This window comes from Lissotriton vulgaris, chromosome 2_1 (assembly GCF_964263255.1).
Source record: "Lissotriton vulgaris chromosome 2_1, aLisVul1.2, whole genome shotgun sequence".
Classification (NCBI taxonomy): Eukaryota; Metazoa; Chordata; class Amphibia; order Caudata; family Salamandridae; genus Lissotriton; species Lissotriton vulgaris.
In genome coordinates this window covers 1,100,118,797-1,100,145,223 of record NC_141687.1, presented here as the reverse complement: position 1 = coordinate 1,100,145,223, position 26,427 = coordinate 1,100,118,797, and the positions used below count along the sequence as shown (strand labels likewise).

At 44.7% G+C, this 26,427-nt stretch overlaps 1 protein-coding gene across 1 annotated transcript in view; it reads left to right on the top strand.

The window, feature by feature from the left end:
* LOC147731656 (indolethylamine N-methyltransferase-like) overlaps window positions 1-16,209 on the top strand; it is a 55,214-nt gene extending 39,005 nt beyond the window's left edge. Inside the window, exon 3 of the mRNA XM_086956795.1 lies at window positions 15,483-16,209. Coding sequence (XP_086812921.1) covers window positions 15,483-15,921 — 439 coding nt within the window. The 3' untranslated portion in view covers window positions 15,922-16,209. The remainder of the gene's footprint in view (window positions 1-15,482) is intronic.
* Window positions 16,210-26,427: the final 10,218 nt, after the last annotated feature.

The window sequence follows — 26,427 nt, the reverse complement described above, 5'->3', positions numbered from 1 at the left end:
ATTCCATTGAGATAGCTTCAGGTGTTCCACTCTTCTGTCATAAAGACACAATGCTAGCATTCCAGTTGCTCTTTAAAACACTGTGGGAGACTGTAGTAGAACAGTGGGAAATCCACCACCCTCCGCAGTCCATTGTGCTGCCACTGGCACTATGACCTACGTATCCTCATTTTAGCTGTTTATAGCACTAACTACAATTTATACAAGACCCCCTCAGTTTGTTCATTTCTAAAGAAAATGCTTTAAGTTGTACAGTATTGATTCCATCAAAATGACTTCAGGTGTGCCACACTTTTGTCATAAATACAAATGTAAGTGCTCTAGTAGTTTATCAGAGAACTGTGGTATGCTGCAATAGCACATTGAGAGTTAACTGACAGACTTTATTCTCGCATAGCCGAGGAAGATAGTGTGATTTTATAGAAAATGTGCTCTCATTTTAGCTTTTTGAGCACCTTCCTTAACCTCAATAAGAAAATTAGGAGAGAAAACCCAAATATGGTTTATGATTCAAAACCCAGCAGAGGATAAGCCTTTTACACTGGGAAAAATCACCTGATTTGTGGCCCTTCAAACCTGCCATTCCCTACAATGCATTTCGAAGAGGACCATGACGCCAAGTCCTGTAATGGCTGCCACAATATGTTGTCCAAAAATGCATCTTGAGGTCGCATTGTGCTTCCTCAGCCATCTTTTTTATTTATTCATTTTCAGGATGTAGGGACCATGTCTTTGGGACCTGTAATGGCTGCCACAACATAATATTCAGGTTGGGCCAGCGAACCAGGATTGACTAGTTCCCTTTAAAGTGTCCAATCGGAGCATATATGGATGCAAACAGACCAGATATACCTATTTTTTTTAACCCCTTTATGACCAACCAAAACACCTCTTTAAACATTAATTTCTCAAAAGTCGCCGAACGGATTTAGGTCAAATATCATAAAGCAAGGATTTCTGAGTACAGTTTTAAGTTGTTTTCAAATTTCATGTAATTCCATTCAAACCTTTTTGGTATAACTTCCCAAAGTTTCCTAAGGGAATGACTCATGGAGATCAATGTTTTGCGACACTCTTTTTCTTGGCCCCCCCACTTGACAAATTACCCTGAAACTTTCCACGAAGTAGATGAAGTGCATGAACCTTTTTGGGATCATTTTCAAAACAAATACCACTCCTCTTTCTATGTAAACAACAACCCATCAATAATTACTAACTATAACTGCACAATTGTGACCACCACTGTGCCATATTTTTTTTAGTGGTATTCACTGTATTTGGTTATCATTGACCATCAAAGTGTATGCAGTAGGAATATAATAACAATAAAACATATACTTAAAATGTACAATAACAATCCTTATATACTTCATTCAACTCAAGATAGAGAATCTATATAAAATCATAATAATCCTATCATGTTTAGTAAAAAAAATCAAATACAAACACGTCATCAATTCCCTAAAATATGTGTGTGTGTGTGTGTGTTTGTGTGTGTGTGTGGTGTATGTGTGCGCACATGTGTTTCTGTGTATGTGAGTGTGTGTGCGTGTGTGTGCATGTGTGTGCGGGTTTGTGTTGGTGTGTGTTTATAAAAATGTAAATGTGAAGGCAAATATTTCAGGATTTAATGTGAAATATTTAAATATGGCCGTTAACATAATAATACAGCCCCTAAATCCGCTGCAGAGTATTTCCATTGTCAGGACTACTAGGATTGTGCAAAAGTATGGATAAGAAGTTATGGCACCTTACTGGACTTACATGTCCCCAAATTAGAATTACATGGCAAGGAGTGTGTAGGAAAGGGCCCTTTGTGAATGATCATGCCCCACTTTTTGCCGCAATGCTGATGGTTATGACTTTGAAAGTGCATTGTAGCCTGCTGCCCATGCCCCATTGCCAGTGGTCTATCCCTAAAATGAACACAAGTGAATTAGTAACCCCTACAAGCAGACGATTTCCACATGTTTGTGGATTGTCCATGAATCAAGCTCTTTTGGACTGAGGTATGTGGTTTTCTTGAGGATGTGCTGCTCCAGCGGATTGAGGTTAGCCCAAGGTTAATCTTTTTCGGTCTGATGTCGGACTATGGTATAAACGCACCAGGTTCAAAACTTGTGTTCTATGTAATAACTATCGCCAGAGGGGAAATCTGTAGAGCTTGGAAATCCGAAATTCCTCCTTCCTTCGCGGATTGTTTGAAGTACACCTTCTTGATTAGTCAATCTGATATGGCATGTGATGAAACGAGCATACATAAGATTTGGGCGGCTTTAGTGGCCTGGAGGGAGAAGTAAAGTCGGTCCTATGATTATGCCAGGGTGCTGTTGGTCCGGTTCTCCCTAGTAATACACGGTTTTCCAGGAGCTGTAATTGGGACTGGGACTAGGAAACAGCTTTATCTCGAGGGATAACTTCGCTCCCCTCCCACAGGCATTATACAAGGGTCGATATCGGATGTGTCAGTTGGGAAGGTGTGGAGGAACCCCATCTAGAGAGTCCCTGATAGCATGTATGAGGACAAAAAAAAGTGAATAAGTAACCCCAATTGTTAAGGACTTTAACCCCCTTAAAAGTCCCTTGTAATTGGTACCCAGTGCATGGGAGTTTAAGGGGTCACTATGGCCTGAAGCTCTGGTTGGGTCACCCTGAGTGACCCAAGTAAACAGCATTCCTGCCATTGCAGACTTCAGGAGCAGTGCAAACTGGCAGGGTCAATCCACTATTTTTAATATATGCAAGTCACCCCTAATGAATGCCTTCAAAGCCCAGGAGGCAGGGTGTATTATTTTAAGAGAGAGGACATATAAGTGCAAGCATATATGTCCCTATAGTGACTTTCCTCATTCAAAGCTACTATAAGTGATCAGTGGTCCATAGGATAACATGGGCTGGCACTCTGGCATTTTCTGGGTTGGCAGCACCACTACGGTGCTGCTGAAATATGTCATGTTTGGTATCAAACAACGTGCATCATCAAACCTGGCATGATTCTTGTGCAAAAGTTGATGTGGTATGCACCAACGTGGCTACCTTAGAGATTGCCGTAGCCTTTCCTGTGCTCTGACTGGGAGCCAATGCTTGCTGTTGCCAAGACAGGAACCTGACATTCTGCCAGGTGGTGTGAATTCTCCCAGGAGTGAGAAACAATGGCCTGGACAGGAAGGAGGTGACACCCCTCTCCCTGACAAGATGGCTACCAAAGTGGTACATCAAAGAGGTGAGCTTCAAAGCATGCCCCGCCTCTGATATGCAAGCAGGCTGCTTCACAGAGGAGGAAACAACCCTGCCCCCAGGCACATTTTCATCTGGGCAGGTGGGAAAAATGAAATAGTCAGGAGGTGTACTCCCCCAGAAGGCTAGCCACACCCCTAGGGTGCGCTGCCTGGTCTGTACAGTCAAAGAAGGTTTCAAACATTTTTAGAAGTGGAAGAATATAGGGTTCTGGGTAGAAAGGTTGACCCACACCCCCGGATGCAGTCACCTCTGGGGCAGACTAGCTGTAGGGACTAGCAGCCCATTGGCTACTTACTCCCACACCCCTAACTCCCCTATATCCAGGATTTAAGGGACACTCCTGACATTATTATTATAGAGTTTTATAAAGTGCATGGTTACGCGCCCTGGCGTGCCCCCGCGCTGAGAGCGAAGTATGGAGTATTCAGATCAAGAGGTTACAGCAGTGCTAGGTGGAAGTGGTAGGTTTTTAGGGCTCTTCGGAACTTGGCCTCAGAAGGTTCGAGGCGAAGTTCTGTTGGAAGCAGGTTCCAGTTCTTGGCTGCTAGGAGCCTGAAAGATCTGCCCCCATGCGAGCTTTACAAATTTTGGGGACAACTGCCAGAACGGTGCCAGAGGATCTAAGCAGCCGCTCTGGTCTGTAGGGGGTAATGAGGCTATTTAGGGTGCCGGGCGCCTTGCCTCCACAGATGCGATGACACATGCATAGTGCTTTGAAGGTAATCCTTTCTCTGATCGGAAGCCAGTGAAGGGACTTCAGAGCAGCTTTAGAGGGCGTTCTCCTAGGAAGCCTCAGCACCAGCCGGGCTGTGGCATTTTGAAGTACCTGGAGACGGTTGAGGCTTCTGGCTGTTATACCCAGATATAGAAGATTAGCGTAATCGAGCCTAGATGTGACCAAGGCATGCACAAGGGTCTGCCTGGCACCAATAGGAAGTAGGTCCAGGACCTTACATTAGCTCTTGAGTATACCGAAGCACATTCCAACCACCCGATTAACCTGGGGAGCAAATGACAAATCGGAGTCAAATAATACCCCGAGATTTTTGGCCTGTTGACAAGGCACTGGAGAAGAGCCCAGGCAGTCTGGCCACCATGCCGAGGACCACACAGTCGGACCACCTCCCACCACGAGCACTTCAGTTTTGGACCCATTCAGCTTCAGGCAGTTGTTAGACATCCAGAAAGCAAGCTCCTGCATGCAAGCACTGAAGCTGGATGCCGCAACTTCAGGTGCCCGTGACAGTGAGATGACCAGCTGTGTGTCATCGGCATATGACTCTAGTTGGATACCATGACTTTCCACAATGGTGGCTACAGGGGAAGCGTATAGGTTGAACAACGTAGGGCTCAGGGCAGAGCCCTGAGGGACCCCTTGATCGAGGTTGAACACGCGGGAGTAGTGTTCTCCCTGTCTGACCTGAAAGCCCATATCAGTGAGGAAAGAATGGATCCATCTCAGCCCAGCCCCATTTACTCCACCTTTGTTAAGACACTGTAGCAAGGTGAAGTGTGCTACAGTGTCAAAGGCGGCACTCAGGTCAAGTAAGATGAGAGCCATAGTATGCCCCTCATCGACCCCTTGCCTGATGGTCTCAGTGGCCATGAGCAGCGCGGACTCCGTGGAGTGGCGTGAGCGAAAGCCGAACTGAGTAGGATGGAGAAGGTTGGCTTTCTCCACAAATGCCATAAGTTGAAGATTTTCCCCTTTTCTGCCACTTTGGCCAGGTAGGGGAGGAGGGAGATGGGACGGAGATTGTCCAGCCTGTCCCAACTGAGATTCGTTTTTTTTTTAAGCGGAAGCACTATCGCTTGCTTCCAGCTTTTGGGTACGGTGCCGGACCCAAAAGAAATATCCAGAACAACCCAAATATAGGGTTCAAGGATTTCAATACTCGCTCCAAGAAGTTTTGGTGATGCCGGATCGCGGGGGGATCCTGACTTAATGGAGCGGCATATCTGCTGAAGCTCATTAGGGGATGGGGTGACAAAGTTGCCCAGCCTATTAACACCTACATCCACCAATATATTCTCACTGAACTCTGTTACCTTTTCCTTTCCCCGTGAAAAAGCGGAGTAGATAGTGGCCACTTTATCAGAGAAGAAAGCGGCAATGTGCTTGCAGGATTCCTCTGAGACCGAGGATGGGTCAACAGATGAGCCGCAGAGAGAGATTTCCTTATAAATTTTAAATAGCTCCTTGGTAGAGTTTTGAGCTTCTCCTATCCTACCTGAAAAGTAATTAGTTTTGGCACGCCTGATCAAGCTATGATATTTTCTGCGTTTGCCTATATATCTCAGTTTTGCTTGATCAATGTAGGCCACCCTCCGCTGTCTTTCTAGTTGTTTACATTCTGCTTTAGCTAGACGAAGTTCTTCGCTAAACCAGGGGGCGGATTTATGGGGTCTACTACAGGGTTTTTTGTGACAAAGAGGGGCTGTGTCATCCAAAGCATTAGTAATGCGACCATCTAATCTATCTGATGCAGTAACAGCATCCTCACCTCCTGGTCTGCCGCCTTTGGTCAGAGCAGTATCGAACTTAGCTTTGGAAAACGCAGTCCATTTGCGACTCAAGTATTTAGTATTAGAACGCTTTTGGGTATTACTAGCAGGGATAGTTATTATAAAAGGTACTAAGAAGTGGTCTGACCAGGGGACAGGGATGGGGGGCTTAACTTCTATATCTTCCCAGTTGGCAAAGATGGGATCCAACAAGTGGCCTTTTTGGTGGGTCGGGCCTTAGATCTAATATATAGTTGGAGGGACTGTAGTTGCTGATAAAAGTCAGTTGCTCCTTTGTCTGATAGATCGTCCAGATGGATGTTCAAGTCACCTAAGAGCATAAACTTGTCCCTACGCAGAGCGGCTTCCGTTATGCCTTCGGTAAGGCTGGTGGTGAAGTGGGTAGAAGGACCAGGAGCGCGATAAATCAAGAAGCCCTTCAGCGTGTTGCCAGCATTAACCTTAATGGAAAATGCTCCTGTCTCACTAGCAGCGATAGTGAGAGGTTTAAGTTGACAACACAGTGGCTGTTTGGATATTATCGCTATCCCCCCACCTCTGCCTTCAGATCTATCCAGGCGTACCACGGTACAGCCAGCAGGAAGAGAAGCAACTATAGCCGGCTCTGAGTTGGAATCAAGCCAAGTCTCAGTAAGAAACAGGAGATCAAGTTTCATATCTATGAGCAGGTCGAATATATCAAGACTATGTTTCCGCATGGATCTGGTATCAAGTAGACCGCATGTAAGCCTAATGTTCTCAGCCCTAGTCGTAGGTCTGTTGTGCCAATTATACTGACACTCTTTACAGTTATTGGTGTCTTCCGCATTAAGACTATGGAGGCAGGCTTTGGCAAAAACAGGACAGAGGGCGCGGAATTGTTGTGCGCTCCAGCATATCATAGGCCCATTTTGGCCAGGGGTCATGGCCCCTGTCCCCGGCCGACCGCGGACGGGCGCAGACGAGCTCTCCTTTGGCGAGCCTTCGGCGCGGTTGGCGTGCCCGCTGCGCTCGTCCACTGCGCTTCCTAGATGGGGGTGCCATTTTATGTCAGAAGGGGCGGGAGGAGCGGAGCACTAGTCTGCTCGGCCGCCTCCTCACCCAAGATGGCGGGACCCACGGCGGGAGAGTCTCCAATGAATGGTGAGACTATGTGCAAAAGAGCAATAAAGTTTAAAATAATGGGCAGCAAGGACGTTAATTTTAAAATCACAGCAACAATTTGTCAACACTCGGAAAAGTCACTGGCAAGGTCCCGGCTTCCGCCTCAGGACGATCAACACATCACACACGCTGGGAATCAGCGGGATGCATCAGAACCTCAGTTCTGAACTAACTTGCATCAAAGAGGAAACCCCACTGCAACACTCACTGCCCACCCCAGTCACGCTAAGTATAGTGTGAAAGGGTGCCTTATTTACAAGTAAATAAGGCAAATCCTGTATCGCCACAGGAAAATCGTAAAATGTGACTTTCCTGTGGCTATAGGGGCTTGTAATTATGCCCCTAAGTGTGCCTCTTTGGCCCATCACAGGCAGGATGGGGGTGAAGCTGGGCACAGCCCCACTTACACTTAAATAGGCTATGCCCTGCACTCACACAAAGAACGTCATACTAGCCTTTAGTGCCTGTACCAAGGCTGGAGCCAGGGTAGGGAAGCAGGAAAATCTAGGCACTTCAATGGGGGGGAACACCCAGATGGTTCTCCCACTTCAAGGAGGGCACCAAATATAAAAAGGGGATCCTCAGACCCACTCTTCAGTTCACTTTGTGGACCAGAGGAAGGACTCTCAGAGGACTGCTTGTTCCAGTGGCCTGCTGTGTACTTCAGAAGACTGCTTTGCTGTACCAAGAAGGACTATTTTGCTACCTGAAGCCTGCTTTGACACCCCAAATATCTGCCCAGTAACTTGAGCTGCGCATTTCATCTTGAACCCAGGACTGCCAGAGTGCCTCCATAGCCTTATTGGCTGACCGCCTGATCAGAGCCTCAGGGACAGAAAAGCCTCAAACCATCTTGAACCCTCACTTGTTATGTGTGTTATGTTAACCAATTTGTAAAGCGCAACATATACCCAAACGTGTCTTGCCGCTGATTCCATGAGCAATGATGAGCAGAGCAAGAGCCTACTGATTGAGAAGTTATGTTTTCAGATGTTTCCTAAACTGAAGCAAGGAAAGGGCCAACTCTATGCTGAATGGAAGGAGGTTCCAGGATGTGGCTGCTCGGACCGTGAAGCTGCTGCCACCCCATTTAGATATTTTAAATCTGATCAAATTTATTCTGAACGTGCCTGATGATCTTAGGTTTCTAGTTGGTGTGTACCAGGACTGGACTTTCATCAGGAGGGTGGGTCCAGAATCGTGGTTGGCTTTATAGGTTGGACATAGGTCCTTGAAATTGATTCTATTTTTGACCAGTGAAGGTCTTTGCCTGTGGTGGAAACTGAATGGTGCCTGGGCACTTCTTATAAAAGCCTTGCTGCAGAATTCTGAAGAACTTGCAATTTGTTCAGGCATTGGGCCTGCAGGCCCATGTAAAGGCCATTGCAATAGTCTATTGTTGATAGTACTAATGTGGAAATCACTGACTTCCTAATGGACATTGACAGAAAGATTAGTATTTTAAGAAGTATTCTCAAGGTGTTGTAGGAAGAGGAGACTACTGTGTTGATTTGATTGCTTAAAAGTAGGCGATCATCAATGATGACCCCCAGACTTTTGGCTTTCCTGGTAGGGACAGGAAGGAATTCCATATCTGGCATTAAGCTTAAGGTAATGCTTGTTTATCAAGCTGATGATGTGTTTCATGCAATTATGAATGTGGAGGCTGGTGTTTTACAGTGGCGTCACTAGGGGGGCGCGGGGGGTGCGGACCGCACCGGGTGACACCATTAAATGGGGTGACACCCTGACACCAAAATGAACAATATTAGTCTGTCGAACCTTAGCCGGCCACCGGCAAAGATAATTGTCCAATGAGGCTATGACTTTAAATTTATGTAAGCACTGCACGGGCCATGATTCATGCCAGAACAAAGGAGAACCGACATTATATAAGAAGCAGTTAGAACTTTCACGAACTGCAGGTGGCGCCCTTGCATTCTGGGAGTGCACTCTTTGGTTCCTGCCCTGCGGTGAGGGCCGCAGTTTCTTCCTGGGAGGGTTTTCCTTTAAGTCCCGCCAATTGAAGCCCTATAAGCAAGAGCATTGGATTACATTGTATGCTGCGGCATTTTCACTTTCACTATTTACTTCGAAAAGATGGCTTCCGCTCCGGTTGTCTGTTCCTCCCTCTCGAGGGTTGTCATTAATTTGAAGATGACAGGTAAGAGCGTGGGGGCTTTCAAAGAAGGCATGTTAACTTTTCACCTTTGGACACACAAACCACTGCGATTTTAGACTTCACGTTTAGAATGCCAGGATGGGTACAGTCTCAGCTCTCTAACACACCGCATCCTGGAAGTGACGTACACATTCTCAATCATGGGATCCTAATAGTGCACAGTTTTCATGCCCGGCATTCAGGGCAACCCCGGTCTTTTGTCATAAGTGTTACCTTGCCTGGGAACCAGAGCTGTCTGAGAACATTCATGAGGAATTTATAATTGTAATGAGTGTACCAGAAGGGGGCGGCGGGGCACAGGTGTCAAGCTGCGGGCACTGGACAGAGGTTTCCATGCACGGGAGCTGCTTGGGATCCATCGTGTTAATGAGATTAACACTAACAGACAGCTCTCGAATGCCCTTTGACTTTTAAAATCTCACCCTAATGTGTTTTCGTAGATCGAACCAATCCAGAGCGCTTTAAATAGATATATTCCAATGCGTGATTAAAGTTCCTGACAGTATGGGAACGGTGATTCTAAGTGCAATGGGACCTGGATAGTTATTGTGGGAGCGGGACAAAGACGCAGCTACAATGGGCAAAATCATCTGTAGCTTCTTTAGTTGGTCTTTCACTTTCAGGAAACTGAATATAAAATAACCACTCACCTTCAATGAAAAATAAATACAAATGAAATGAATCCGTGGAAAATGCACTCTTATATATTAATAAACCTCACGTGGTGAATGCAATCGCTGCAGATGTCTGTATGTGTAACCAGAGAGTCACAGACTCAGTGGCGTCACTAGGGGGGTGCAGGGTTATCGGTTGTGGACATATTTTCCATGCTTGCTTCCTCAATTAATATCGCCAATGGCCTCCATGATGAATGCAGCATTGAGCCCCTCATGTAAAGACCACTCACTGCAGTGGGAGAGGTGTGGGGTGGTGCAGCGGCCAGGGCAGCGCTAATCTCATGCTCAACATCAACAGTGGGGGCACCCTTGATGCACAGCAGTTCATGCTCTCATAAGCACATTGTAATGTGCATCAAACAGGGCTCATCTGAGGGTAAGTCCTAGCCCTTTCTATTTCTGCTGTACATCACCCGGTCCCTGTTCACATCACCTTGTGGCCCCTACCACGCATATCACTATGACTCATGCTGCATATTGTAAAGAAAAGCGTTTAGTCTCTGTTCAGCTGTATATTTGTTGACCTGCACATATGGATGATTTTATATCTGCGGCATTTATTGAAATGTATGCCTGCCAGTGTGTGTTCGGGATTAATGTGTGCATGTTCGATGTGTGCAAGTAAGAATGAATGTTGAGTGCCTGCACAATTCGAAACTCAACCTTATGTGCTATGACAATGCTTCGGGATGACCCTATTTTACATTACATTATCATGTCTAGCTGGAATTATGACAACAGCGGCAGTGGCGTTACTAGGGTTGGTGTCATTCCAGACTGGAGGACAGGTGAAGGGAAGCAAGAGAGACGGAAGTGAAGCAGGGAGGGTAGTGATAGCAAGCTGGGGTGGACAGGAATGTGGCAACACTGCAGGGAAGACAGAAAGCAAGCAGGGAAATACTCTGAGTAGAACGCATGGCCTCCAAGGAGCAAGGGGAGAAGTTATGAAAGGATGGGTAACTCCTCTGCTGTGCTTTAGACTCTGGTGTAGAAGAAGACCCCAGAAGAAGAAGGACCCCCTCCGTGGGTGCTGCACAGATGACTACATCTCCTCGAGGAGGTCCATCATGGATTCATGGGGTAAGTCGTGAGGGGGTGACACCATGAGTTACCCGCACTGGGTGACACCAACCCTAGTGACGCCACTGGTGTTTTATACATTATTAGGGGCTGATAGCACAATTTGCCTGTCATCCGCATACGAACTGAGAGAAAACCTGAGGGATTAAACCAGTGGAGCCAGATCTGCAACATAGACATTAAAAAGTATGGGACTAAGTGAAGAGCCCTGCGGAACACCACAGGGCAGGCGGAACGAGTTCAAAGTGAAGGCATCAATGTTGATAACATTTTCCCTGTCTCACAGGAAGGAAGAGACTAATTTCAAGGCAAGGTTTTTAATACCCTTTGCTTCCAGACAGTGGATCAGAATGGAATGATCCACCGTATCAAATGCCACAGACAGGTTCAGCAATATGAGAGCAGCTGATCCCACCCCATCCAAGATGAACTTTAGTTCATCAGTAGCCTTGATTAGGACCGTCTGAGTGCGGTCTCCGTTCTAAACCCGAATTGGGTGGGGTCTAGGCAATTAAAATCCTTGAGAAATTGATTTAGTTGAATGTTCATCACTTTTTAGACTATTTTAACGGGAAAGGGGAGTCTGGAAATTTGCCGGTAGTTGGCAGGATCTTCAGGGTCCATATTGTGCTTTTTCAATAGAGGCAAAATGAGGGCTCGTTTCCATAGGGAAGGAAAGATGCCTGTCCTAAACATGTTGCTGAACATGTTTGAGACGTGGGCTGCAATATTGTCGGGGACCAGCTTAATAACTGAGGGCGAGCACGGATCATCCGGAGAGCCTGATTTGGTGATCAAAATGAGATCTTTTATTTGCGTGGTAGAAACAGGGAAAAATGAATCAAAGACATTTGTGGACAGATCATTATCGGGGATGCCAACCCTGTTGTCTTGAATGCTGGTTGGAGAATGATAGTGAGTGTGATCAAAAGAGTTGAAAATGTAATCAATTTTACCTCTAAAATGTGAGGCAATATCATTGCAGAAGTACTGAATAACCCAATCGCCTTTATAATCAGGTTTTTTAGTAAGCTTATTGATGACTTGCTAGAGTTCTTCAGCTGAGTTTTTAACAGATTCAATTTGTGATGAGAAGTAAGCTGCTTTTTCTGTAATCAAGAGGGATTTATATTCGGTAAGTGAGAGTTTGTAAGTTTCTCTCTCATGGGAGTCATATAGGGCTCTCCATTTCCTCTCTTGGCATCTGCAACATTGTTTTTCAACCCTAAGGGCATCTGAAAACCAGGAGCCAGATGGACGAGTCCTGCCATGACCTCTTTTTAGGTCGAGCCTAAACAGCGCTTGTGCTGTAGGCGATGTGTCATCTTTACTTTGTGGGGTCTGACTCCTCCCACACTTTGGATTTGCTTTCCTTTGTGTCCTTAAAAAATGGTAGCCTGCAAATGGCAATTGGTGGGTGCATGTCCTACCTTTACTGGCAAGTTCACTCACATGGAGTATTGCCATGGGAACGAGCAGGAACACGCACGCTGTGTGCATGCCTTTATCTTCTTATTTTCTACTGCTGATGACTGATCCGGAAGCCTGTGTCTATGCTGCCCTTCTCCTGTTACTGGGTGACACCCTCCAGGCCCCGCCTTCTGAGGACAAACTGTCCAATAGGGTACCTTGAATCACGGTCATCCTCCTTTTGCCGCCCACCCTCTTTGAAGTTCTGCAAATCTCCTCCTCCTCCTGACCTCGCCACTCTCACTGCAGTGGGATGAGGCGATGGATTTCAGACACTAACGTCAGCTGCAGCTGACTTTCCTTATCGGTAGTTGGTGAAGAAGATTCACTTTATTTGTACCGATATTTGGGAGGGTGGACTGGTTTACCCATTTGGGTGGGGGGAGGATATGGATCCAATGCCATTTCATTATGGACACGAAGAGAAGTATAATTACAGCATGATCTTGCTGTGAATACTGGATATAAACCTTGGGGCGGTCCGGGTGGAGAAATGGCCGCGATGTGGAGAAATGGATGTTGTATTGTTTTGGGAGGTGCACATGGGTACGGTCCGTCATTGTTTTCTGGTATTTAAATATTGTTCAAAGATGGTGCTCTGGCAGAACACTAGGATCGGAGTGTACTCGCATGGGGAGTTTTTCAAGAGACAGCATTATCCTAAATCGGCACGTAGTTAGATTGGGTGGATAGACTCCATTTGTGAATGAGTAGGGAACACATGAGGCATGAAAAACTCATGGGATACATTTTTTTACAGGGAGAATGTTCCCATCGACCTTATGGGGAATTCACATTGGTAACATAGAGAGTTGATCGTATGCCACACTAAATGAAAGTGGATGATCGATTGATGAGTGATATATGGAGCTAAAGATGATATTGTAATGGTATTATGTGAAGGGGGATATGTAATAGGACCTAATTTGTGGTGGTTTAGATTTGGTTGGAATAATGTTAACTTTTTATAAGGTTACTCTGGGTCAGATAATGCAACCAGGTGTCAAGGTAGGCAAGGTGTTATATGGCAATGATGTTCCTTGTGTGGATACTACAGGTGGACATTTGGATTGATTGATTTCTCCCTTGCAGGAGAGGTTGATGAGACACACATGAATATAGACCAGCACCAATACGATAATGCTGAGATTGGGAATAACACGTGAGGTGTGAAATGCATGTAGTTTATGGGACTGCACTGATAAGATTGGGTACTGACAGGCTTGACAATGAGTTGATGCTTTGGTAATTACGTATGATATCACTAGCCCCTTGCTTTGATGGGTAGCTGAATTGTGCATGACAGGTTTACTGTATCCATGTACTTTTTCGATACTTTTCATTATAATATCAAGCCTTGGAAGGCATCTCAGATTAGAGATCGTTTACACCCCACTTTAGCTCAGGACAGTGGTGTTCATTGTTGTTTTGTTGCTCCCTTCCTTCAAAGCAGCTTCCGCCTATGGCTGCAGGATAAACCCATGCACCAGGAAAGAAACATGGGTAATCCCATATCCCTGCTCCCCCAACCTCCATGCTTCCAACATCCACCCGCTTGCCAACCAACCAGGTAGGTCAGACTTGTAAACCAACATCTGAACTGTTTTACATTATTTCTTAATGTATTTTAAACTTCTACAGACCCCACATTAAAAGTCCCACAGATCCATTTGCTTATAGTTGGACGCGTACAACATAGTACTACTGCATCAACATCAACAACCATTGATCCTAAAATAAATAAATAAAATAGGCCCATTGTTAACCTGTACTACCCTATATAATGCAGCATGTTGCCCAATAGCATCAAACCAGCCTGGAGTCTCATATGTTCCAGTTGTAAGGGTATCTGGCTTGATGTTTCTGGCAGGATTGTTCCTATTGCTGCAGGATCAAGGCTGATTTGCATATAGCTAGTCTCTGAACTGGTATCGCAGGTGAAAAAATATGGACTAGAATGCGACCCCAGCAAATATCAGCGGCTAAGACTTTTGCAAGCATTCCACCCAACTGCGTTGTTTTTTCCTTAGCATCAATCGAGAATCTCAATATTTAAGAAGGATGCAATGGGGACAAAGTATTACTGTCCTTTTAGTAACTTTTTAATTTTTTGACAATACCCGAACATATTGAGGGTAAAAATACCAAACGTGGATCCACAGGAATAACCATCATCTGCATAAGGAGTCTACATGTCCTACAGATGCCACGGCCCAAGTACTCATACAATGAAATAGCCAGATTGGACTAATGCATGACTGTAAAACCTCAGCCAAAGGTAGAACAGGCAGAAGAGAATGCATTTATTTCAGTACATCATAGTGGTGCAACATTGCCTTGCACTCGCTTTAGACAACTAGTATGAAAGGTATAGGACAACCCGAAATGGAGCATGTGCCCCTATGTCGTTTGACTCAAATCTGTGCACAGAACCCCCCAAGTCTACAGAGTTCAGAGGTAAAAGTTATCAGATCTGGAGGTAGTTAGGCCCTGTTTTCCCACTATGGTTCAGGTAATTCAAATTTCTGGGACCCAGTCTCCCAGTGATCTGCCTCAGTATTTCTTGCTTTGTAGATCCCAAATAATTTGCACTTCCATAAGTTCCTGGTCAAGCCAAATCCTTTGCTCTAGGGGTCCTGATGGACGGTGGTTACATTTTGATTGTTATCCTTCACTCCACCATTTCCAGTGGAGGGCCAACAAAACTAGTTTTACATGTCAAAATGAAAAAAGATTTTAAAAAACGCTCAAGCAACAACTTGGCTGCCACATTAAACAAACATTTGCAATCCAATAGGTCTTGCACTTGCGAGAGTTTAAGCTATTGGCATTGTAAATGAAAATGCCCTTTATTTATGTGTTTTGAAAATTCGCAAGTTGTGCATAAACACTCACTTTGTACTTCTAGTCCTTGCTTACGAGAAGCAAGGCTAGCAGTAAAAGAGGCACAGTTGCTGCCAGCCCTGTTTCTTGTAAGCAATGACTATAAGTGCAAAGTGGGTGTTTACTCACCACTTGCAGGTTTTCAAAACACATAAATAAAAGGCATTGTCATTTGCAATGCCAATAGCTCAAACTCTGGCAAATGCGAGACCTATTGCATGTTATGAAAAGAAAATGGCATGGTTACAATGATATCATGTAAATGTTTTTTTTTTTTACAGAGAAATGTGGATTGAGAAAGAAGAGAAGATTAGAAAAGCCATAAAAGATGTTATCAGAGGTGAACTTGCTGAGTCTCACCCCGTAGCCCCAGCTCTTCCTGCTCAAGCTGACTGCATTTTGAGTGAATATTGTCTGGAATTTATGAGCACGGATAAAAAGGGCTACTGCAAGGCCCTGAAAAGTATGTCTTCTCTGCTAAAGCCAGGTGGTTGTCTCATAATGTCTGTTGTACTCGAATGCACCTTTTACATGCAAGGCAATGTCAAGTTCCCAGCCGTATCCTTGGATGATGAGTTTGTGAAAAAGGCTGTAATAGATGAAGGCTTTGACATAAAAGAAATTCAGGTCGCTCCTAGAATTATAAATAGTTTGCATTCGATCTGCGATTTTTCAGCTAAATTGTTCCTTTTTGCACGTAAGGGAAACGTCAAGGAATAGTTCCACAGGGGACCATAAATAAATGCAAGTTGAAACAAAGACGTAGATTATTTTGTGTTCTAATTGAGCTGTGTTCACGGAAGTATGTTAGAGATCTCATTTTAATATCCACAATAAATATTTGGTGTTTATCTAATATCACAACGCAGTGTTGAAGGGCAGCACATATGATTGGATATGATTGTAATTTGATGTTAAATTGAACACTGATTATTATTCTTTGCTAAGGATCAAGACCTATAAATTATTATTTTTGCTGGATATTGCAGTGTCAGAGGTTGAGACTTTGGGGCAGATTTTAAAGAAAAGTGTGCAATGCAACTACGTTGTGTAGGGTTAAAAGCACAGCTCACAGCTATATCTACAAAGATATAGCGCTGCTACTGTGATTCCCTGCACTCACACTCAAACAGGCTGCCTAGCACCATGCAGCCACCTTTGCAACAAAGCATAGGATCTGTACTGGAAGGGGACCCTTGCATGCAAAATACAAATTTTGAAGCTTTTCCTACATTGTGTGTGTGCTGTACAATGAAGCACACATGCATTGTGGAAAAGGTTTGGAGACGTCAAATATTTTGTCCAATTTAAAGCCTCTGTATTTATGTTCAAAACCTCTCTGTCATTGTTAGTAGACAGTGATTGGCGCAAAAATATTGGGTGGTAGTGGAGGTATACCCAAGTTGCACCTATGGAACTCTCCCTCAATGCACCTAGCACAAAATAGATTAAATTAAGCACAAGGCACTATTTGTGTTACTTTAAGCCTACTTTGCAGATCAAATTTTTTTTGCAATATAATATAAATACCATATCACAGTAGCATTTTACATCCATTTTTGTGCTTTTTCACCAGAACAAATTCATTCTAAATCTGCCCCTACCCTTAAAGGGCCAGATTTGTCGAGGGATTGCATTGCTCTAGCATCACGTAGGGTGTCACAAGGGCAACACAATCCCTAAGTCAGATTTACCAAGCAACACATGGCCAATTTGCATGGCACTGCATTGTTTGGTAAATGTGGAGTAACGCAAGGTGGCGCGAGTCGCTGCCTTGCGTTATTCTGCACTGGGAAGGCTTTCCATGAGTGGAGAGTGGGTGTTCCCAAGCATCCACCCATAGATTTTGGTGCATTCTCAGATTACTGGTGACCCTGAAAATGCGTCAAAATTGTATACTATCCAAGGAGAGGCACAATAATGAGAAATATCTTTATTTCTCCTTGTTGTGTCCTCTTTCTAAGTGCGTTGCTCCCTGCAGCACACATAGAAAGAGAAACATGCCTCTGAGGATTGTTTTTGTGCAGGAAGGTGCCCAATTTTGCCTACAATGCAGGCATCATAGTGAAAGGGTGCCTGCATTGGCACAAGGCAGCACATTGTGTGCCAGAACAAGAAGAGGACAGGAATGCACCATATAATGATAAATATGGCGCATTCCTCCCTTCTCACTTTCATGCAGCGCTCCACAGCAAGGTGTCTTGCTGTGTTTCACCACGTGAAAGGTCGATAAATCTGCCCCATTTTTTTTACGCCTTCCGCTGAGTGCTTGGATAAGTTATCACTGCAATCTAAAGTGAGGTGTTTGAGTACAGTAATACACCACAGTAACAGCAATAGAGTCTACTAATGGATGCAAACCTAAGAAAACAACAATGCAACAATAATATAACAAGAAATATACACTACAACAACTTGACAAAGGTCAGGGACATAATGCAGTACATTAGCAACACAAAAGCACAATTTAACAATACTGCAACACAGTAGTACAGTGAATATCAACAACATGAACCAACACAGAAACACAAAATAATAATACACCTAAACAAGGCAATACAACATCAAACGTTTGCAATATAAACAAAAGCATAATGCAATGCACAGACAAAATGCAACAAAATGACAATACATTGGCAACAGGAAAATGCAACTTAACTATACAACAATACACTGGGTCCAGAGATTTTACCAACTCAATATACCAACACAGTAACACAACACATTAATACACAAACACAAAACAACACAGCAGCCGAATTGTGCAATTGTGTTATGCTGTGATTGTCTGTTCTGGTGTTCTGGCACATTTCATCATGATCAGTTGTGGTTGTGCTGTTTCATTATGTTGTGTTGCTATGTTACAAGTTATTGTGGTGGTGTAAATATGTGTTATGTATTGTTAAATATGTTATTATTGTATACTTTCAGTGAATGGCATTGATGTATTTATCGGGTCTCCGTGTTATTATCCTCTTGTTTAAGTGTGTTATCTTTGTGCTGCATTATTGTGTTGTGTTTATAGTGGTGATACATTGTTTTTGTGCAATTGAGTTGCATTTTGTGTTGGTCGTGATTTATTGTGCTTTTTTATGCTAGTGTGTTTTTGTGTTGCATTATTGCATTGTTTTGTTATTTTTATTTTACTTTTATAGTTGTGTTGCACTCTGGTGAGATTGTTTTGTTATGCCCTGTTATGATCTCATGTTCTATTTTGCCTTGTGTTATGTTTGTTTTATTATGTTGAGGACTGTAAATACTAAACAGACCTCAGCAAATACTGCTAAATTTCCACGCAAACGCAGCGGATTTGCTCAAATATACAGTGACAAATAACCAGTAATCACTTTCTAGGGAGGAACATACCAATGCTCCAGCTCTTTAAATATTTAGGATATCTGTCAGTGCCATACTGCAGCAGAGACAAAGCCCTAAATTAGCTGTTTTCAATTTTGTTTCTTTTCATTCTCCACTTACAATGTGGCTAATTGTGGTTAATGTATACTAATTTCACCTGTAAATGTCAAAAATGCAGAATCATTTACACAGATCTCATGTTTGACGTTATTTCATATTCACTGCTGTCTAGGATGTTTTCTAATTGTATGTCATGCTTGTGAAAATAAACAGCTACAATAACACACATCATTTGGAACAAGTGTATTAATAATAAAATATAACTCATTACCACAGTATGATGGTTAAATTATGGAATTACTATTTGCAACATAACTGATTTGAGAACTTACTATCGCCTGTTTTGTATGTCACCGTAACTTTATATAGGAAAGTGAATCTTCTTATAGTCATGTGGCCTATACATTGTGATTTTAGCGCGATGCACAGGTTTGACCCTTTGCATCTCGCTTCTCATTAAATATCTTTGTTTATATCTACAATATGGGTAAAACAGGATAGCATAGAAGTTATGCAGATCTTTATTGAGTTAAACGCTAGTTATTACAATCATTGAGGGAGAGAAAGGGCTGCCTTACCCCTGAGGCTTTCTCTCTCATGAGTCAGGTCCGCTCTCTACACTCAGGAATATTAGAGAAAACCACTACATCACATGGACTATATTGTCTTCCATCTCCTCTTTTATTCCAGGTTTTGGGTTATTATTATCGGTGGTTGAGTAGTCCTAACCCATGCACAGAGCTTTCATGGACGTGATTTTCAAACATATTTTGGAAATTTATTCCTGCAAGAGTTTTGAATAACAATTTCTTTCTTAAATCCATGTACTTCTTGGAAACTGCCACTGACTTTTCTTTTCAGTCAAATTTTATTATATTTTCATACATATGTAAATGTAACAGGTATAAATGCATATTTGAAAAAATATTATCCTGACTTATTTGTAAATGGTTGTTTGCGCACAGACATTACAACTAGTGCATTTATTTCATAGAGACCATGCAGTTATTCCTGTAAATTGTTTCAGGTAAAGCCAGGTGAATTTTTCTCAGTGAAAAACTGCAATATTCTTTGGTTTGCAGCTTGGAAGATGTCAAATCTTTCAGTGTTATCATATTATCTCTCATTCTGACATTTAGAATTTTGAATGAAGGTTTAATGCGGCACATGAGTAAAACCAAACACCATACATTTGGGGGTCGATTCCGATTTGGGAAAAAAAGCGTCCGTCCGAATCGGATCCGGAGCCCTCTCCGTACGAATCGTACACGTCCGTCCGAATCACGTAGTACGATTCGTACAGACAGTTTCCGTCCGAATCGTCGCGACCCATACTAATTGCACTGGTGATTCCGTACGACTAGTACCCTCACAGTGGACCGTACGATTTGTACACATGCTCTACGACCCGACGAGTATGATCCGGACCGTGGAATGGAGACGCGATTCGTACGGTACACGTCAGGTAAGTGCGATTCATATGGAGGGTCACACATTTACATACACACTGTACGGTGCGTACACCGCATGATTGCAGGGATACAGTGCGTACCCCTGCGATCATGGGGTGTACGCACCGTACCCCATGATCGCAGGGTGTACGCACCGTACACCTTGCGATCATGGGGTATGCACCGTACACCCTGCGATCATGGGGTACGGTGCGTACACCCCATGATGGCAGGGGTACGCACCGTACCCCTGCGATCATGGGGTGTACGCACCATACCCGGGGGTCCGTTCCGTACGGATTTCGAGACGTACTCTGCTTTTCTGACAGTTTTCAACTCCCATAGGAAATGAGTCGTACGGAGGGTCGGTGGGACGAATCGTACTTTCTGGGTCGGGAAAACCTGCTTCGAACCGTACAAACGTCGCTTGCTGCGTGTTCGGGCGGCAATTCGTACGGGAATTTGAGTCGTACGGTTCCTGGTACGATTTGTACGGCGAGCTGCATTGGGTGAGAATTGTACTACGTCGTACGTACGGGGACGTTGCAGGGTATGATTCGTATAGGAAAAAGACTTCGTACGGCTATTCGGAGTGCTTTTTCCCGAATTGGAATCGGCCCCTTGGTGTTTCCGCCTTCATTATTTCCTTTCAGCATTGTCTCTGCTCCTTTAAGGATAACCTTAGAGCAGGATTTAGGATTGGATTTATGTTTGCTTTAAAATTAGGTTTGGAGTAATGTGAATGTTCACTTTTGGTTTTAGAGTTTGGCTTTGGGGAAATTTAGAGTAGATCTGAAAACCTAGGGTAGAATTAAGAGAAAGGCTATGCATGGGGTTGCATTAATATAAATGTTAAGATTTGGGGGCCCATTAGGATGGCGGGCGGTTTGCACCCGCCAGGCTTGCGGTAGCCACTGCCAGCCTGGTGGGGGCAATCCGCCCGTCATCCGCACCTAAATTCCCCCCGCCATATTAGGATGGCTGGGGATCACGGTGGACGGAAAGACCGTCCGCTGCTTTTCTGCCCGGTCGCAAGGTTTAATATGGTGGCGGTGTCTAATAGACACCCCCAGCCATATTATGATGGGCTTGTGTAGATGCCTTTCCGCGGCGGCGATGCCGGCACAGAAAGGCATGCAGACTTGACTCTGGGGGCCCCCTGTGGGCCCCCAGAGTGAAGGAGAGGTGGGGGTTGCACATGGGGGGTACCTTGCATAAACAAAGCGGCAGGCACCACGCGGTGCCTGCCGCTTTGTTTATGCAAATGCATTAATGCATTTATAGCATTGTGGCGGGCGGTGCAGAGAGCACCACCCGCCACAATGTGATAAATGCAGGATGTGCCCGCCACTATGGCGGGCACATCCTAATACCCCCCATGGGACCCCCGCCCTCATGGCGGGCGGTCCCGAATTCCGACAGGATGGTGGGCGGACAAATTCCGCCCGTCATCCTAATGAGCCCCTAAGTCTTAGAATTTTGAATTAAAGTATTTAGAGTAGGAATTAGGTTTTGTACTTGTGTTTTGGGTAAAGTTTAAAGTTAGGGTTGTGATAGTGAGTACAGTGATATAAGTGTTAGCATTTGATGTCCAATTCATGTAGAATACTGTTAGAATTTGGTTTAATTTTGGTTTAATGGTAAGAGTTAGGTTTAGCTTTAGTAGTGGATAAAGGAGACTTGTAAGATTACCATCAGGATTTGAATTTATAACAGATTTAGATTACTGGTTAGGGTTATTGTTGGGGTAAGGATATTGATTAGGTTTACTATTAGGGTTTGGGTAATGAGAACAATGAGATTGACTGACAGGATTTTGATTTTTAAATAATTTAGGGTAACGTGCAACATTAGAATTAGATTTAAGTATATAGTTATAATTAAAGGGCTATTTTAAAACTTGGCAGCTTGTTTACTTTATCACAAATGTGACAGACATCTCATTCATTTCCGCCATAGGATAAGTGGTAGGTGGAACTTGTGGAGCATCACTCTGTGGAATTCCATGGAGTTACACAAAAACTCAGAGAAATTCTGCAAATGGGCAGAAAATATGCAGCTCACACTGCTTACGCTGTCATTTAGCAGCAGTAGTGCGGTCAGCACTTAAAATCAGTGCAAATGGCACCATGCATTGCTCTACTAGAGCTGCAGCAAATCTACTAGAACACCTGCCCACGGACACCAACCGCCTGCGTTAGAAAATCGTGCTATGGAATGCCAAATCTTGCTTTGCTTGCTAGCTCGCATTTTCTGGAGCCTCACAGGAGAAACATTCTAGCACATAGCAATTGGTGGAATTTGGCCACAACTCTGTGTTAAAGAGTAACGAAGAGTGATAAATTCAGTGGGTGGAGCGGAACATCAAAACATTCCACTCACCCCTACACAGGATATAATGAATTTTTGGTAAACCAGACAAGATATCCATCACATTTGTGCCAGATTAACCGTCCGTCAAGCTCTAAATGAGGCCCTAAATTTAGGGTTAGGCTAGGGGTGTTGGATGCAGTAAGATTAAGTATTAATGTTTGGATTCATAAATGATTCACAATAGGGAGTTGGGATAATGTTTAGGGTTAAATTAAGGACTTTGGATTAGATGTAGTCTAGGAAATAGTGTACGATTAGCAGTTTAGATAAGATTTCCGGTTTTGAGTAGATGCTAGGTTTGGATTACTGTACTGGATTGTACAAAGGTCAGAATTATGGTGATGTTAGCTTAGGTGAGGGACAATTTACTTTATATGTTCAATAACAGGAATACATGTTAACATAATTGACATGGCTGTATGTGTAGCTTTAATCCAAATGTTTGTTCTTATGATAACTCCATATAGGGTGCCCAGAATTAGATTCTTTACAATGGTATAGTTTTTACCATAAAGATCATTTTGCCCATATCATCACCACCTTCTCCTTCATGTAGTAGACCATGAAGCCATGTTCAGTCTGAAAAATGAATATAATGGAGGCCTGGGTATTTCTAAGTGCCATGGATGAGATTTTTATGTTTTGTAACCATGAGGAAGAAATGCGTAGATATAGGGCAGTAAGTAGGTGTTTGTTGGTCGGCTGCATTCAATTTGGTGCCCAATTAGAGATGAAGACATGATGAGTGTAAGTATGCTGAAAAGATGTAAAAGGGGACTAAAGCAAAAATTTAGATCTGAAGGGGATTGAAACCTTCATAGCAATAAAGACAAAGATTTGTTGTTTTCTCTATTCATGTACATTGATGTTTACTGCATTGATAATGGCTTGAAAGGTGTTTCTATTTCGCATACACTGTTCTGAATAAAACATTTTTTTCACAGAGACAGTTAGCAATCTGACAGTTTTTTCCAAAAAGATACTGACTAGGAGGGGCGTGGCTAGCAGCGATGATGGCGGCAGCATAAAGGACAGGCTCCGTAGTTGAGGCGGCCTCTCCTACTATCCGACGAGTGATCCGTTACTTCTTTCTATCCCTGCAGGAGGGAACCAAAGCCCAGGACCGGGCGGTGCAGGCGGCAGCCAGCGGCGTGAAAATCCGACATCTGAGAGTCGAATGCCGACGGAGCTACGGTGGGGCCCGCACGACAAGACCACGCCGGGGACTATCCCGCTAGCCCTGCCCAGCAGGAAGTGAAGTTTTAGGTAGGGTGAGCGACCCAATAAACCCTTGCGGGCTTGGGCAGTTGAAATGTTTAGAAAATGGGCCGGCAAGGGATTTGTTTATGAAACAATTTTATAACGTGGGTGAGAGGAACTGAACTAAATCAAGTATCCACACTTTATCAAATTGGTGACTAAAATACTTTTGAAAAAAACGTCAATAATGTTACCACACTAACATATTGAAACAATGAAAAAGTACAAGAACCAGGTATTATTGTATCAAAAAGATTATTATTATCTTTATGGCATAAAAATGCATAGGGTACAAGACAATGCAAATGCGATATAAAAAGGAATGTGTTGTCAATATTCCTATGCTATATCACAAAAAGGTCTAAGCTGCTTACTAATGAGAACACAATGATTCCAAAAACAATGATTGAAAATCAAAAGTGGTTATAACATAACAAGCAGGATTAGACGCAGCGGTCGACGTTTCGGTCTTTTGTGGATAACTTCATAAGACCATCATCAGGACTTGAGTTTTATAGCATGTGAAGATAGTTGACCCTGGAACAAATTTAAAATTCCGAGACAAATAGTTCCCAGAAGTGGGTGGGGGTGGATATGCAGCGTGAAAGTGAATCAACTGGATCCAGCGAAAAAACAGATTTGGGTTTTGAGATGTTCGCTTCTCAATGGTGTAAATGGTGTTGATCGAATTTGATCTCTCAATTCAGGTCAGGGATTTATCCTTTAGGTCCAAAGTTTGGAGTGTCCAAAGAGTAAATTGAGGACGACGCCTTATGTTGATTATTAAATAATCCGATTTTGAGCCAAAGCGACGGAAGAACGCGATCGCGGTGTGTAGAACGGCAGCGGAATTAACACAGCAGCCGATGGAAGCTGCTCCGGGAGACCCGCACCGGAAGTTCCCGCCAAGTGTCCGTGCACGGAGGAGGAGCGCCGAAAACCGGAGTGTGCACCAGCCGAATCGGTCTTGACCCGCGACCGGAAGAGAGGAGGCTCAACATTTCCCCACGCATCGGCGGACTGATCGTGCGCTGTAAGCTGCCGGGGAATGTAATAGGGAGGAGGTGAGCCGCCATCCTGAGGGGAGCGGAGGACACTGCTGCCGAGGTGCAGCCTGCTCTCTGGGTACAGGCACGGGATTGAGGGAGGCGGCAAATGTGGACAGCGGCTGCATGAGACACCACTACACTAGCGGAGTGCATCCCAGGTGAGAGGAGAGCTCACCTGCTCTAACTGGCGGTGGAAGGCGTCAGAGGGCTGAGGTTGCCGCTCGCACCACATTGGGACCCCCACTCCTGGGACTCACATCACGGACCGCATAACGCTGAGGGGGTGCACAAAACCTCGCATGAGCCACTAAACTGAAAGGGCCTGAGCCAATTGCGCGGGTGGGCGGGCGGCTGGCCCCACATAGTAACAACAGGGAGCTGCTGGTGCCACTGCACGCCTGACTGCCTCTCAGAGGAACTGCAACCGAGGCGCAGCGCATCCCTACTCTTGAGACACTGGGGTGAGGAGCCATACAAGGCCCGAGTTCACCCCATGGGTGGACATGACCGCTCGTTGCCAGTGCACTTCCTTGGGACTACAGGTGGCGGGGGGACGTCTGTTGCCCCTACACTGCGCAGTGCTTGGGCGCCCATTGACACTCGATTCCTGGCTGAGCAATCGGAAGGCTGCACGCTTCTTACGCCCGGCATACGGGGGAGGCACGGTTGGACAATCCAGGGCAGACACGAAGCCTCCTGCCTGACCGCTGACATAGGCAGAGACGTCTGCGACCAAAATCAAACGCAGGAGGGGTGGACGCGGTCCTCCGACTCAGGAGTGTCCGACGACCGCGAAAACCACCGGCATGGCGGGGAAGGGCCCGAAGAGTGGTACCACACAGACCCGGATAGAGCGGTTTACCTGCGACAAGCCTACCACGTCCCCGTCCACCGGGAAAGAGACAGCTGGCAAGTCGGTGGATGCACCAGGAGGCAAGAAGGCAACACTGGACGACGTGATGCAGGTATTGGCACAACTAAAAAAACAACGGTGGGCTTGATTTCGACAGACATTACATTGATCAGAGCTGATTTCCATAAAATGACGGAGAAAGTCAACGCCATGGAGGTGGTAACCAAATCGCTAGTGTAGGATGTGTCTGAACTACAGCTGGCAGTGGAGAAATTGGTGAGCAGGAGGGGCGCTCTAGACGGAATAACATCCGCATAATTGGCGTACCGGAATCGGAAGGCAAGAGAGCCATGGACTTGTACGTGGAAAGCCTGATCACAAATGAACTAAAACCAAAAGGACTGTCCACTTTCTTTTCCGTGGAAAGGGCACACCGCGTGCCGGGCGGCCAACCAAAACCGGGTGCAACCCCGTGGCCCATTGTTGCCCGACTGTTCAACTTCAGGGATAGGGACGCTATCCTGCAAGGTGCCCGAGCATCCCCCCCTGATAGACTCCAGAACTCCGCTGTGGCATTCTTCCCAGATTATACAGCAGAGGTCGCACGCAGGAGGCGAACGTTCTTAGAGGTGAAGAAAGAACTTAGGACAAGAGAAATCCCGTATTCGATGCTCTTCCCGGCCAGGTTGCGGGTGGTTGCAGAAAACAAAAATTGGTTCTTTGACACCCCGGAATCCGCGCAAGACTGGCTGGAGGGATGGAGGACGAACGCCCACCCTCGGCGAACTCACCGGCAGCAAAAAGGTCGTAACGCCGGACGTCA